We start from the raw sequence: 15,868 nt of genomic DNA, 5'->3' as shown, positions 1-15,868 counted from the left end.
CTGCCTTGTCGTTAAAACCGACTCCATGTATAGAGGGTTACCAGTTGTGCTTGGAATGTGACTGAGTCCCCTTTGAGTTAAAAGCTCCAATGGCGGTCGAGTCAAGTGAGTACATACAGGGAATGCTGATCAGCTTCCACATCGAGGCAAAATTTGGGGGTTGGACGATGAACTGTACAAAAATGGGATGCTACCAGAGATGAATCATTTCATCAATTACCTCACCGGCTGGTCTAATAGCCATCTTCACTATAGAGTTGAGGAGGAAAGATATTAAGAGTTTCGAATTCATTCGTGTCAAAAAGCTTGCGCCACTTGAAAAGGATAATTAGTAACTATGAATCAAAGATTGAGCCGATTGTAATCAAAGGATAATTAGCTCGATATGGAATCTTAAAAAGTTAAGATATAATTGTTGTGTCGGGGCAAGAACCGACGACTTTAAGCTCATAAGACCAACGCTCTAACGAGCTACGGGACCATTACTTTAAAATTAATTAGTTTTACAAAAGTCCTTTAACGTTGGTTATTGTAAATTAAACAATACACGCTTCAAAAGCCTCTCAAATAAGAATCAGAAAATTGGTCCCGGCTGGGTTCGAAGCCGCTACCTTTGGCTCATAAGAGCTAACGCTCAAACCAACTGAGCTACGGGAACGACGTCTTCGTAATGTTTTTAATAAGATTGCTTTTCTAAATGACTGAAATTAGCTCACAAAAAGCTTCAAAACATTCTCCTTATCATCTCAAAATGAAACATTCTCCTTATCATCTCAAAATGTTTCATATTACACATTTTATGAGCTGGTTTTAGAAGTGGAAATGATAACCTGGCGAAGTTATGTATGTATTTGATAACGAAGTGGAGCTTAATCCTTGTTTTTTTTTTCTTACATGCATTCTTTTTCTAAATGTTTTTCATGAGCTCTAAATTTCAAACTACTTTTGATTTTAAAACATCCAAAATTCAAAATGAAATTTTAAAGTACAACCTTTGGGGTATTTGGTATATTATTAAATATTTAACCCAAATATTTCTTAAAAAATCATAAAATGCGTATTATATTCTTTTAACAATAGTAATCTTGTAAAGTATTAATACATCCCAATACATCATTTGATGAACTAAACGTGTTAATACAATTTTTTCAAGATTTTAAGCAATGTATTTTAATATATACCAAATGGCGTAAAGTAGCATTCTAATTACATACTTGATAACTCCGTAAAAAGATTATATTTCATGTCTTTTTATTTAGGTTATTGTTCGTTTTCAAGCTCATTTAATTGCATTTATCATACTTGTGGTGTAGTTTGCTAGTTGGTATTTAATTAGCTTATAAATGATGATTTGATGGGAAAAATGTAGTATTTTAGTGGTGATTTGTGTAGCTGAAGAAAATTGAGGACAATTGGAAAATGTCATGGCATTTTGAATAACATTTATGGGTGAAAAATGCTGCAGCAATATGGACAGTATTTCTGGGTGCAGAAAATGATAAATATCTAAAGATATTTTATTGTTGCTACCAGTTGTCACATGTGAATACCCTCTATCAACTGTCCAACCCACACATGTGAAAGGAATATTCTCTTAGGGTACAAAAGGAATTAGGGCACTCAACCCTAGGAAAAGAATAGTTTTATAAGATAAGAGAGAGAAGGTGAGAGGCAGCCACTCTTCCTTCTTCTCTTCTTCATCGTGGTGACCTACATTACTGGAGCTCCAAAGGGATAAAGCTTGTTGGCCTTTGAGAGAAGCAATGACACTTGGGTGGTTCACGGCAGTCCACAACAACTCTTGGCTTGGGAGTTTTCTTCCTTATTTAGTTGTTCTTTATTTTTTTCATCTGCAACATTTCCAGTTCATATACATGCTTTGTTCACTGTTTTATTGTTTAGATTTGTTAGGGCTTTCGAGAGGTAGCCTTTATCTATGTTTGATGCTTGATATCGAGAGAGTTAAGCTTAGATATACGTGAAAAATGGGGTTGAGCTAGGAAGTAAAACCCTAACTCGCTTTAGAGATAAGGAAAGAGTTTCAAAGACTAAAAAGTGTGGGGCTTAATTGATAATATCTTGTTGTAGCATTTTCACTGTCAGATTTCTTAATAGAGATGACCTAGAAACAACTTAGAAAAACACTTTTGAGCATCGTATTAATTAGAAAATGTTAAGCATTCATTGAGGAAAAAAACATTGGATTCCAATATAAACCCATCCATTTATCCATCTTGAGAGTTCCACATGTGTGAGGTCGTATTGTTGTCTTATCTTGGACACCCAATTCTTTACTTTACTATTTTCATCGCATTTCACACTCATCACACTTCAATACTTTTCCACAACATTTACATCACCTTGTTTATACCATTTTACATTTTATTGTCTTTAGTTTAAGTGCAATAACTTAACTTGGAAATCCCTCCAATCCTTGTGGAGACGAAACTCACTCACTATTATATTATTTATTCAATTGTGTATACTTGCACATATTTGTGTGCCATAGCATAGTACATCACACACACAACAATACTCATGAATCATGTTATATTGACATATCAACATAGGAGAGTATCAAACTTTAAGTAAATTTCTTTTTTATTTGTTTCCTATTTGATTTTAGGGTTTTGTCCTAATTAATTGGATTGACTGGTGTTGTGTACCTAATTTTGGTGGGTGAGTCTCCCAGTAGAGATTGTCTGCATACACAAGAACTCGAACTTGAGACATACTGAAAGATGTTTTATGTGAGCAGACTGAATGATTATGTGAGCATTAAAAATTAAATACACTTATTCTAATTGAAAAATATATATTATGTCATTTTATTATTATATTTAAAGATTAATTGTATTAGAGATGTTTTATATTTTTAAAATGAGGGTTGAATCTATAGGTTTTATAGATGTAAAGGGTGAATTTATTGAATTATATAGAATTAGGACCATACTGAAAGAATATACAAGTATTAAAGATTAAATGTATTAGAGATGTTTTATGTTCTTAAAATGAGGGTTGAATTTTTAGGTTTTGTAAATGTAAAGGGACAATTTACTGAATTATATAAAATTAGGATCAAATTGAAAGAATATGTAAGTATTAAAGATTAAATGTATTATTATCCCATGGAAGGGAATAAATTGAAAAGAAATAATGTATTGCGCCTTTAATCGGGAGGCCCAAAAGATTAAATTTTAGCTTCTCATCTAAGCCGAAAAGACAAAGGAAAGTCTCCTTTCTTTCCCTCTCCGAATCTAAAATCTCCGATCTTTCCTCTCTTTTCCTTCGGTTCCATCTCAGTGGGCGAGGAGTTGTTTTCCGATGGGGCAACAGTCGTTGATCTACGCCTTCGTGGCGCGAGGCACGGTCGTTTTAGCCGATTACACGGAGTTCACCGGCAACTTCACCAGCATAGCTTCTCAATGTCTCCAGAAACTTCCTGCTTCAAATAACAAGTTCACTTACAACTGCGATGGACACACTTTCAACTATCTTGTCGATAGCGGCTTCAGTAATCTCTCCTCTCTATCTCTCATTTTTATTAATTTTATTAATTTTTCGATTTTATTTATCGATTTCTCTGTGATCTGCCTTATTTGGCTGCTTCTTTGATCGACGACGAAGTTTTTTTCTGTTATCGTTGTTGTTGACAAATCAGTTGTATTCTTTCTATTTTAGGAATAAAAATGATTAAACTTGTAGTATTTGTAACTAGAAATTTAAATTTATCTAAGAGATTGAGTTTTTTTCCGATTAAAATGAGTTAAATCCGCATAGAAATATTGTTATTTAGGCCTTCTTAGCTACACATTGAAGCAAATAGCAGTGGGTCGCATTTCGATACAAAATCAAGTGCTAGCATTTTAGGATAATTGAAAACTAAAAACTTGAAATATTCTATAAGCAACCGAAATGCTATGATTGCACTTTCATATGAACTATTATTATGTATAAATGTGTGCGATAAATTAATCATAATTTCACATTCTTAGCCAAATATGATTTTAATTTTTCACTTTTGCTTGCTTCTAGTGGCCTGAACAGAGTAGATTTTAAGTTTTTGCTTTTTTTTTTGTCATTTCAATAAAGTGTACCATTGGCTGATTGTGTGCTTTCCAAATTTTAGTTTGAAGGCATTGTTTGCTTATACTTTATATTTATATATGAAAGAATTGTTAACATGTTATGTAGTTTGAGGATACAAGTACTTGTAGCAAATGATTAATGTCCTACAATATGATACAGACATGCTGATAGGTGAATTTTATTAGATATGAACATGATAATTGTATTATTATTATTATTGTTATTATTATTATTATTATTATTATTATTATTTAATAACTTGAATCTTCAAAAATCCCACCAGAATCAAATTGCTTATAGTTTATTTCATATTTGAAAGAAAAAAAATTTATTCTGTGTTCTGGGTGTGTTACTGTCCAGCCAATTCACGATCATATTTTGACCATGCCCGACTTTCTTTGTATTTTTTGATGTGTTATTACTATACGTATTTTTCCGTGTCAAACTTGCATTTGATACTTGGACACTCCTTTTAACAGAAGTGTCTTTGCTTCATAGCACTGGATGGTTTGGTCCATTAATGTTTTGTTCATACATTGAAAGACTGAGAGCCTAGGCATTCATTTCAAATTGGGTACATTTGGTGCTCACATGATGTTTTCTTGTTGCTTCACAACTTGTGTTGTTGCATCCTTTATCATAAACACAAGGTTACTTCATTATTTGTTTGAATTGACCTCCTTCCTCTTTGCAGCTTATTGTGTGGTTGCTATTGAATCTGTTGGCCGACAGGTTCCTATGGCATTTCTTGAGAAAATTAAAGAGGATTTTACCAAGAGATATGGTGGAGGAAAAGCTGCAGCTGCTCCTGCAAACAGCTTGAGCAAGGAGTTTGGGTATTTTCTTTTCCTTTACTTTAAAGAGTAATGTTATCCGGACTTGAGTTTGGGTGTCAGATGCAAGTATGTGTCCGTTACACTTACGGGTATGTCCAATTTATCTTTTGTTCTAAAATCCAGGTATCTGGAGGATCCTTCCCTTCTTGGAGGGTCATATTCTTGTACCCATGTACATATATACTGGATATGTTGGACACAAGTATTGCTTGAAAATGAAGATTTGGAGCAATAATGTTAAAGAGAATGTCTTTTTTTTTGGTTATCAAGGACATTGATAGCTACGTTTATTATATCTTTAATCTAGGCCAAAACTGAAGGAGCATATGCAGTATTGCATTGATCATCCTGAGGAGCTTAGTAAGATTGCCAAGGTGAAAGCTCAAGTTTCAGAAGTCAAAGGAGTTATGATGGAAAATATTGAGAAGGTAATTATTGACTTATTGTCATCTTTCATATTTTTTTTATGCACATGCTAACATGGACTGTCGTGTGGTGTGAGGTTTTTAAGTGAAAAAGTCCGGCTTGACAAAAATATGGAAAATGATAATCAAGCGTTCGGGATCTTTTTTTGTTTGTGTTTTCTGTTAACATTTATTTTGCAGGTTCTGGACCGTGGCGAGAAAATTGAGCTTCTGGTGGATAAAACAGAAAACCTTCGCTCCCAGGTCAGCAAATGAATATCATGTTGTTCTACTTTAAGCAATATTTGCACTATGGATAGAACCATATCCGGAATTGTGTTAGGCATATGAAATCTACGAAAAATGAAAAGTTGAAACAACATAACATGTAGGGCAGTAATTTGTTTTGTTGTTTGACTAATTGGTAAAATATGAAAACAAAACTGTTAATGTTAGCTTCACAAGGCATCTCCATGGTATGAATGTTAAGTTAAATGTGGGATCCTTGAGCACATGCGATTCAGTTTTGCATTTCTTTCATTTAAAAGCTTTTATCAATACTAGTTCTCAAATATTCAGGAGCTAGCCAAATTGTTCAATTAGTAAACCAGAATATCTCTTGCATGATTCTCCTAATGGTGCTTCAAAATTATAGATTATAGATAATGAGGGGTATTTGTTGTTTTTTTGGGCATTGTAGGCACAAGATTTCCGGCAGCAGGGAACCCAGATGAGGAGAAAGATGTGGTTTCAAAACATGAAGATAAAGCTGATAGTTCTTGGAATCCTGATTGCTTTGATTCTCATCATTGTACTGTCCGTTTGCCATGGCTTCAAATGCACTTGACGTATTGTTTGTCAACTCTATATCCCACTGCCATCTCATAGATCGCAATTGCTGCAGTAACAAGTAATGTATGATGCTTGTAGTGAAAGTTTTCCTCTTCTTCTTTTTTTTTTTGAGTTACATGTGCTTAAAGATCTAGCCTATGTCAGAAGACTTTGTGCATGTAGAATATAAGTTTGAATTTTGGATTCTTTTTGAATAGTATGTTGATGTGTGGATACATGGTATGTTGGGAAATTGAAAAAAAAATGTGTTTTAGGAATAGAAGGAAGTATTTTCTAGTTATTCTAAAGTATTCGAGCTTTTGCTGAAACTCGTTTTATGATCTAAAATATATTTTTCAACTCGACTAGATCAAATAGTATTCGAGTTAGAGAAATCGATGGTCATACGGGAAAGTATCAAAATCGAGCCTACAAGAAGTAGGCTGGAATTGGGAACACCCTTGGTGTTATGAATAACGGGGAGTGAAAAAAAAAAACGAAGACGTCATGTTCGTTTTTGAAACCATCTATCTATATATAACAGCTTATGCTGCCAACTCTAGTAGTTAATACGCTCTTAAATTTAATCACTTATAACGAATATTGTATTTTACATTGAATGATAAGTATTTTTTAGAAGAAAATTATTTAGGTTGGGATTAAATATTGGGATGGATAACTTATCTAAATTCAAAATAATGGGAATTTATACTAAAATTCTGGGGGGTATATACCTTCGTCCTTGATTGTATTATTTATACTTCTGGATAATTGGCTGCAAAACCGCAAATATGCACGATTTTAAATTATTACATGAATAATTTATGTAATAACCGAAATACTAAAATGTTTTGTCTTCCATTTTTGAACTCTCCATATTCCTTTTTAAGCCAGTCATGGTGCTATGTTGCTATTAAACATTCTTAAATTACAAGCACGTTTAATTTTGCAATCTCTCAAAAACCCTTCAATTCCCTCCCCCGCGCCAAGATTTAGCTATATAATCAAAGGTAAAACCGAGTGTTCTTATCAGAAAAATATTGAGAAATGCATCTTCAAACAATGTCCTCCTTCAATGGCTTCCTCCTCCTCGTTGTCACATTCGCAGTCATTTTCATTGCGCACGGACAGGGTTTGCCTCCGGAGTTCACGAGGTGGCATGTTCACGTAGTTAACGGATTGAGCGATTGCCGAACCTTGTTCGTCCATTGCAAGTCCAAGGATGATGATTTAGGTGGCCGGTATCTGGATCCTGGAACCGATTTCAGTTGGAGTTTTCGACAACATATCTTCCGTCGAACCCTCTTCTGGTGCTACATGAGCAAGGATGGGGCACACGCCTCGTTGGAGGTGTTCTGGCAAGACGTGCTTTTGTTCCACAAGTGTGCATGGAAAGATTGCATTTGGATTGCCAAGGATGATGGTGTTTATATCAAAGATCTTGCTAGAAATACCGACGAGTTTCGTCGGGGATGGAAACCAGGACTGCTCCGAGACTGAGTTCCATTTTTGTAAACAGCTTTATTACGGTTTCTTTAAGCTGTTCCTATAAAAACATTGCTAATAAACACTAGATCTAAGGTTAGTCAAATGCCTTATCTTCTCTACTAATAATTTCTTTGGGCTTAGCGACGGTTACTAAAAAGCGTCAATAATTATCATGGTTTCCAAGGTCATGTTTATCTTCCTCCTTATATCTGGCATACATGTTAAACACACACACACAAACACACACACACATATATATATATATAATCACTTCATGTAATTTTCTACATCTAGCTACGACAACTTAAGGATTGCGTGATTGCATTTGTTAAAAATAATCGGATCAAGTGTTAAACTTTTTAGTATGCTCTCAACCATTTGATAATGAACATTTTCTCACTTTGATGCAGCTACTGGTGTTCGAAGACGTGACCTCTAGGAACAACTATGATTCTTTTAACCATTTAGATAATTTGATTCAAATTCTAATACTATATATAAGATGAAAAACTTATATCTATAATAGATTTTAACTCTTGGACTACCATTCTCTTTTCCGATGGGAATTAACACCCGTCATCTCTCTAAGTAGTAACATTTTTCTCACTCAATTTCATGATGCATTTGTCACAGTTGTTCATCCTTTCTACCACCTATGTGCTTGACGTGAAATTGGGCAGTTAAAGAACCGTTAATGTAGTTATTATCATCTTCTCAAAAGACATAGAGTGTGAAACATTATCACTTTTAAACTCTATGACCTCTCTTTTCTTTTTCAAAGCGGGATTAATGTCCACCACCTCTCCAAGTGTGACATTATCCAGACTAATCAACCAATATATTAGATATTAGTCGTGATCGTGATACTACAATTTAAGTTTTTTGAATTTATAAGTTTATTGAACTAATTTAAAATTAAGATCAAATTGATAAAATGTGAAAGTTGTAATAATGACTAAATTTATAACTACATCAATTTTGTTAACTGTGACAAATAATTAAGTGTTTTGATTAATAAGATTAAAAGATCTGTGGCAGGGTGATCAAATTGAAATCCTCCCATAATTAAATAATTAAATAGTGATGGATATAATTTACCCTAAAAGAACAACTTACATTTAGTAGTAATAAACTATACTCAACAGTCAACGTATACAACTTGTAACTGTTGAGTCTGTGGTCCTTTTCTCGCCTTATTTACTTCACAAAATCCTGAGTTTTTAATGTTTTTTGGTCATATATAGGTGAAGAGATACCCTTTGAATATAAGGAAAAATACAATGCAAATTGATATTACAATTTAGTATTTTTTTATTATTATTCGATCACTGAGAGCTGTTTCTATATCGGATTAGATTGTAATAAGGGGAACGTTATTGGAATGTCATAAAATTTAGGGACAAATTTAGCATGACAATTGTAGTTTCTGAAGATTAATTTGAAATGTTCAAAAGTTTAGAGATTAATTTAGAATGAAAATCATAGTTTATGAATCAATTTTAATTAAGAGTAATAGTTTAGGGATGTATGGTAATTTTTGTGTAACTTTCACTTGCTTTTCCTCTATAGAAAAGGACCCAAGGGCACAAGCAAATTGATATGTATGAACATTTTACAGCAAACATGAATCCCACCCCCAATGTTAGCAACATCTTGCTGGTTTTGGCTCTGTGCATGGTTCAGTCACTCGTCGCCTACTCGATCGTGAACAAGTTCCACGTTCACGTCATCAACGTGTTCACCGGCACTAACGAGACGCTCGAGGCTCACTGCCGATCCAAAGACGACGATCTCGGACTCCGCTACGTCCCCGTCCATGGCGAGTTCAACTGGACGTTCCACACCGATTTCTTCTCCTGGACCAATTACTCCTGCCACATGTGGTGGAGCGGTGTCAAAAAGTAACTCGACGTTTTCTGGGTGAACGATAAGTTCTTCACGGAGGAGTGCGGCGGGAACAACTGCCGTGATGTCGGAAAACGACGGGGTCTATTTGTTCAGCTACCAGCATAGGGAGTATTGTTTGAAATATAAGTGGGATCCTTGGAATGGTGAACATGCAGGGAAGAAGATGAGTTAAAAGCTGCTGTAGTTTTTTAATATTCTTAGTGGAATAAAAGGAAAGTTTAATAGATCAATAATTTTATTGCAATAAGATTTTAATATTCAATTATTATAAAACAATTAAATTACATGCACTTTTGGTTATGCAGTCTCTCAAAACTCTAAAATGTTATTGAAGCAAATATAAAGTCGACGAGAAACAATCATGATTTGTTTTGTTATCTTATTAACAATGGTGAACGGATGAGTGACTAATTTGTTATAAATTGATAATATTATTGATTAAATTGTTATTTTAAAACATTAGTACTGAAAAGAGAAACTTGTTCAAATTTTAATGACTATTCATGTAGTTTACCCATTAAAAAGTTGTAATTATCCGCAAAATGTCGATAAACGCAGTTTCGATCTCATTACTTCCCAAAATCAAATGATCGAAACGCAAATTGAAGTCGAAATCGATTGAAAAATCATAGGGAATGCAGACGAACTGCTGCCACGTATCGTTTGCGTTTGTTCTAAAGTTGTTGAATTCTCTCCAAGCTTTCGTTGGAGTATCGATTGTTCTCTACTCGATATGGATGCTGGACCAGTGGAACCATCACGTCCCAATTTCTCCGCCTGCTTTAGCGCCGTCACCGTCTTCTTCTGTACCGGATTCGACACTCTTCAATTCGGGACCGGAGATTGGAGCTCAAGCAGCTAGGGTTTTCGACGGTTTAGCTGTCGGGTTGAGTGATGGTGTCGAGTTAAACTTGAGCTCCGTTGAGCTACCTGCTCCCTGGTATTTCCTCCATTTAGTCCATTTTTAAAAAGAAATCATATAATTGGACACTGCATTAAATGCTATAAACAAAATTGGAAGCAAAGAAGACGAACTTTAATTGTTTGTGAGGGGTTTTTGAGAGGACATGTTAATAAACTCACTTTAAGACTTGTATATCTGGAAACCTTTGATCATGTAATTTAATGATTTGTACTTAGGTGAAGTTCCTTAAGTTTTCCAATAAATCGTGCCATGCATCAAAATTGCTAGCTCGATTCTAGTTGTCTTCTGTGTTGTTTCTTTTACCTCTTAATATTTAGTTAGTAATTTACCATTACACCACTGGCTAGTTGATTTGGTGATTTTTTTTCTTCATAAAAAAGGTTTATAAAGAGTAAAGTTTGTGATTATTGCATTAGATGTTGGTTGTTTCTTGCTGCTATTTGATGTGTCTCTTTCAATTCATTATTTCACAACTATAGAATGTCTGCTTATTCTGGTGCTTTCGGTTAGACATTTGGATTGCAAACTTTGATGATTTTCTCCTTTGTTTCAGGTTCATATACTCTTTTATGGGAATAGGAATCGCGCTATCTTGCGTTACTCTCATCGGTTGCATAGCTGCTGAATCTGTTAATGGATGCTGCCTTTGTTTTGTATCCTACCAGGAGTCTTTACATTTCTTTTTCTGGTGAAATTGGCTTAAAGATAAGTTAAAACTGAAGTGATTGTGAACATCTCCACAGTAGACATTAGCTATTTTTAACGAAAAAAGCTAATTTCAGACTATGGTTTTCTATTTATTGAAGCACAAAACTCAATATGTCATCTTCTACATTTTCACTTTTAATTGTGTCTAAAACTAAGTACTTGTTAAATTTATTGACAAAGAAGAACTTGGGGATTTTAAGTTCTATATCCGCAGCCAAGTATCCAACGGACTGCTTTCCAGTAATGTTTTTCCTTGATAAAATTGCCAGTATACACTTCTCAAAATTGTTTTGATTCTAATAGAAGCTGCTTTGGTTGCATTTATTGCAATTGACCGTAGGTGGGAGAAGGTATATTTTTCTTTTTGGTACATTGGGTTTAGCTTGAGATGCTATGTTTTTGATCATGTGCAGGTTACCATTTACAGCTAAATACCATATTTTATGACAGGATCTTCCATTTGACCCAACTGGGGAACTTGATAGCTTCCGATCTTTTGTCGAAGACAACATTGATATATGTAAATGGGTTGGCCTTGGCGTGGTCATCATTCAGGTATATCTTTTAACCCATGTTTTCCTGCAGTTTATGACATTAAACATTCTAAATTAATTGTTTGCAGTTATCAAAAGAAATGTAGTAACTAAATAAGTACATACTTTTTTTGACCTGTTGCATTGCACTTCATCAGATGAAGGTTCTACTGAAGTTCATTTATGATGCAATGATCTTCTGACCATGTTTTGGAAAAGTATTTATTTTGGGTTTCAGCTTTTGTAGCACTGAACTGTTTTTTTAGTGTGTGTATATATATATATATATTTGTGGTAACTAAATCCAAAGGCTAGATAGAAAGGATCTTGTTTTCTGTTAGGAAATAAAAGATAAGTTCTCACCTAAATGCCCAATAAATCTTCTGGTTTCTTTACTCTAATCAATATTCCTTCAATGTTTCAGGCATTAGCTTTGCTAGTAGCAATAATTTTGCGGGCAATGGTCTCTGCTAGAAGAAGAGACATCGAAGAGGAAGATGATTATGAAAGTGACCGAGGTAGAACTTGGGAGCCACTCCTGAACCCTCAGTCTAGCCACTCATCTACGTCGGCCAAGGGTGATGGCAGGGAAGCACAATCTAACATGTGGGGTTCACGAATGAGAGAAAAGGTATCCCGACTTTCAGTGCTTATATAACTCATCTTTAGTAGAGAAAGATGGCTGGCACGCTAGTTATATGTGACGGTTCACTTGTTGTTTTATTAGTTTATTCTGTATGATGTGAAATCCTTTATGCGACATGCCAACATCTAATTCGAGATTGAATGATGATCACTGCCTGTGGAACTGGTTCCTTTAAGTTGTCTTCATACCAAAGTGGATCTCATCACTGGCATGCTACGTGCGAGTTTTTCTAGTAATCTATTGAAGTATTTGGTGATCAGGTGGCAAATTATTGCTCCGACTCACAGCCATTGAACACTGCATGAAAATCCGGAATCTTAATAGCAAATGGCTAATGATTGAATACATATGCAGTTCGTAATTGTTCATGACTTTGTTCAACATAACTTTCGTGTATTAGAATGCAGTAACTTCAAGTTAACACCGAGTTGTATTTCCCCTTGTATCTTCCATTTGCTGCAATGACTTCTTTATAGTTGTTTCCTATATCATGCCATTTAATTTTGTATATTGCAGTTTGGATTGCAGAGTGGCGGTAACTATAATTCACTGAAATAGAAGGCCATCTGCAAGTATGAAGTTGAAGTAGAACGATGATCAGGAGACATCTCTATGTCACAGGCGGCTGTATCTTCCGTATTTCAAACCAATCAGGTACATATCATCTCACTCCTTTAAGTTCTTGGCATTTCCGAACGAAGTTTGATGTTTTGCATAGGTCTTTGGACTCGTTCGTGTGTATTACCGACTGTATAATCGTGTTTATGAACCGATTCTAATGATTTAATCTGGTGTTACTGATATCCTGTTTGTTGTCATTTGAAATGATTTGTTTGAGTGAATGTTGTATAAACGTTGTTGATTTCATTTCCTTTTCGCCTCTTCGTCAACCCTATTGTTTCCCTGAGGCTTGGACTGTGTTGCCTGTTGACGAATGAACCGGTCACTCATCATAAGCATTAGCTCTGCGCTGGTGGATGAATTTAATAAATATTCGAGTAAATTACACTAGTAATCACCAACCTATTGTTTTTTTAATTAGGGTCACCTAACTATTTTTTTTACAGAAGCATCACTAATATTTTTAATTTTAATTTAGTGATCGACCATTAAATATTTAACATTGACACTGGTGTGATATTTTTTCTTTAAATCTTTACGTCATTTTCTATCTTCATCAATAATCTATGGAGTATTTTTCTGGTTTTTTATGTGCAATCGAATTCTCAAATAGGATAATTAAACCAATTAGATCTTCAAACTGGGAAGTTGGATTAATTCATTTTTACAGTTAAGTTTTTTTATATATAAATATTATTGTCACTTGGTATATTGCGGTAGAATTTATGGATTTTAGAACAATTGTTAATTTTTTATTGAAAATTAATAAATTTATAAAAATATTATTTACAATATTATATGAGACGTGTGACATTAACCGATTAAATTCAATGGTTATTAACATAATCTTTCACATAAAATATTTTCATTCACATTTATAAGCTATTGCGTAATTTAATATTATAACGTTTTGGGTAAATTACGCATTAATACCTAAACTATAAATTTAGTCTGTTTTTGTATCTAAACTTTCAATTTTATTAAAATCATACATAACGTCTAGTTTTTGTTTCATTTTAATACCCGTTGTTAAAAACTTAACGCATTTAATACTTAAACTATTAGTTTTTGTCTATTTTAGTACCTATACTTTAAAAAAAATTAAAATTTAACGTTAAATTTTGAATGGGTATTAAAAATGAAACAAAACTTAAACTTTATGTATGATTTTGATTTTTTTTAAGTTTATGTACTAAAATGGATGAAAATTGATAGTTTAAGTACTAAATAAATAATTTATCCTAAATTTTAAATTTAATCCTAACTCTATCTAGAGAATAGGGGAAGAAAAGATAGTGATCTTAATATGTTTAGAACACATGACCTAAGGGAAAATGAGAAAATAAAGATGAGTAACTTGACCAACAATCAAACGTATTTCCTCTCACAAGTTTAATATTTTTAATTTCGTTTAAAGAAAAATGAAAACTAGCTTAGAGTACAAAAATTTGAATCACATTATCCAAACAAATAAGATATGGTGCATACGTGGCAGCTTCCTAGTGGATGAAAATAATCAAAAGAGTCCACTCCCTCAAAATATCAGATAATCCATTGATGAACAAGGATCCAATAAATTCAAGGCCTCTCAATCTTTGTTCTTCCATTTGCTTAAAACAATTGAACCACAGTTTCAACAATTCCATCCTTTTTCCCTTCCAAAATCAACAACAACAACAATTTACGGCTTGTTGTAAGGGCGGTAGACGAGGAGGTTAGCCAGCGCCGGTAGCCACCACGGCGGTACCAGAAGGTGGTGAAGCACCTAAGCCTAAGCCACCACCCATTGGACCAAAAAGAGGAACCAAGTTTAGCTTCCACATCATATTAACAACTTTTCATGTGAAACTATATATGTCAAATACGAATTTGTTCAATTTACGACCCTAATTTAAATCCGAGAAATGAAAATTGAATAGTTTTTGATCTATTGTAGGTGAAGATTCTCAGGAAGGAATCCTATTGGTACAATAGTTATGGATCAGTTGTTACAGTTGATCAGGTGATTGCGATTCGAATTATAATTATAATTAAATATTATTTTATTTATAAATAATCATTGAATTTTGAATTCGATCAGGACCCCAAGACTCGTTACCCCGTGGTGGTTCGATTCCACAAGGTTAATTACGCAAATGTATCAACCAACAATTACGCATTGGATGAGATTGAAGAAGTTAAATGATCTCACTTAGCATCTTGTAATTTTGTGATGTCTCATATGAGACTGAATTGACATTTTATCTATTTATTTTCATCCATAATCGTATTTAAAATTTTATACGAAAATAAATTATTTTATATATATTTCGACATGTTCATGTATTTGTGTTATTTTAATTACATCGAGAGGAAATGGACTCAGAATCCTTCGCTTGTACTAGGGGCTGTAATGGTAATGTTAATACTCGGGGTTGTCGGTCAACGTCTCGATTTACTTCATATCGAATGTAGTTGACATGTCAGAACTCGTTACAAGAAGGTCGCCAAGCGTGGATGCAATCGGTTTGGAAGGCCGGTCCGGGATCCTAAAGCCATACAGCAGGATGCAGCCTCAAAAATAGGTCAAAGAAGAATCTCCCAGCAATCAGAAAAAGATGCACGGCTTATTAACAGAGTTAATCTGCTTACCACTTGGGCAGCGAACGGTAACATCTTCTCCGGTGATATCACCGACCCCGTAAACGGCTTAATCACCCTGTAGAAAATGGAAGGACCAGTGGTCAGACAACGGACGAGATGATATCACGGTTTGCAGCGGATGAAAATGCAAGATCAATGAAATGATGTTCATACGATCCCCTAATAAATGACACTAGTTCATAATTTTATAAATGTCAGCAGCATCGATGAGAAGATCAATAAGGCCATTTTGGGTT

At 34.2% G+C, this 15,868-nt stretch overlaps 3 protein-coding genes across 4 annotated transcripts; all 3 read left to right on the top strand.

Annotated features, from left to right (window-relative positions):
* The first annotated feature begins 3,324 nt into the window (after nucleotides 1-3,324).
* Nucleotides 3,325-6,466, top strand: LOC120179940 (putative vesicle-associated membrane protein 726). Its single transcript, XM_039185388.1, has 5 exons — nucleotides 3,325-3,514; nucleotides 4,784-4,925; nucleotides 5,233-5,353; nucleotides 5,531-5,593; nucleotides 6,030-6,466. Exons 1-5 carry the CDS (start codon nucleotides 3,325-3,327, stop codon nucleotides 6,174-6,176), a joined length of 663 nt encoding a protein of 220 aa, XP_039041319.1. The 3' UTR covers nucleotides 6,177-6,466.
* A 756-nt stretch (nucleotides 6,467-7,222) lies between these two features.
* LOC120179878 (S-protein homolog 1-like) lies at nucleotides 7,223-7,660 on the top strand. The gene has a single exon (XM_039185345.1). It carries the CDS (start codon nucleotides 7,223-7,225, stop codon nucleotides 7,658-7,660), a length of 438 nt encoding a protein of 145 aa, XP_039041276.1.
* A 2,459-nt stretch (nucleotides 7,661-10,119) lies between these two features.
* Nucleotides 10,120-13,113, top strand: LOC120179929 (tetraspanin-20-like). 2 transcript variants are annotated; one of them, XR_005521654.1, is made up of 7 exons: nucleotides 10,120-10,496; nucleotides 11,035-11,134; nucleotides 11,459-11,539; nucleotides 11,640-11,744; nucleotides 12,147-12,353; nucleotides 12,885-12,989; nucleotides 13,087-13,113. XR_005521654.1 is itself a non-coding variant. In XM_039185380.1 (6 exons), exons 1-6 carry the CDS (start codon nucleotides 10,192-10,194, stop codon nucleotides 12,924-12,926), a joined length of 840 nt encoding a protein of 279 aa, XP_039041311.1. In that variant the 5' UTR covers nucleotides 10,120-10,191; the 3' UTR covers nucleotides 12,927-13,113. The 2 variants fall into 2 exon arrangements, 1 of the variants encoding a protein (XP_039041311.1); XM_039185380.1 differs by having other exon boundaries at nucleotides 12,885-13,113.
* Nucleotides 13,114-15,868: the final 2,755 nt, after the last annotated feature.

Source organism: Hibiscus syriacus, unplaced genomic scaffold (assembly GCF_006381635.1).
Source record: "Hibiscus syriacus cultivar Baekdansim isolate YM2019G1 unplaced genomic scaffold, ASM638163v2 tig00112471_pilon, whole genome shotgun sequence".
NCBI lineage: Eukaryota > Viridiplantae > Streptophyta > Magnoliopsida > Malvales > Malvaceae > Hibiscus > Hibiscus syriacus.
This window is presented reverse-complemented; position numbering and strand designations above follow the sequence as displayed.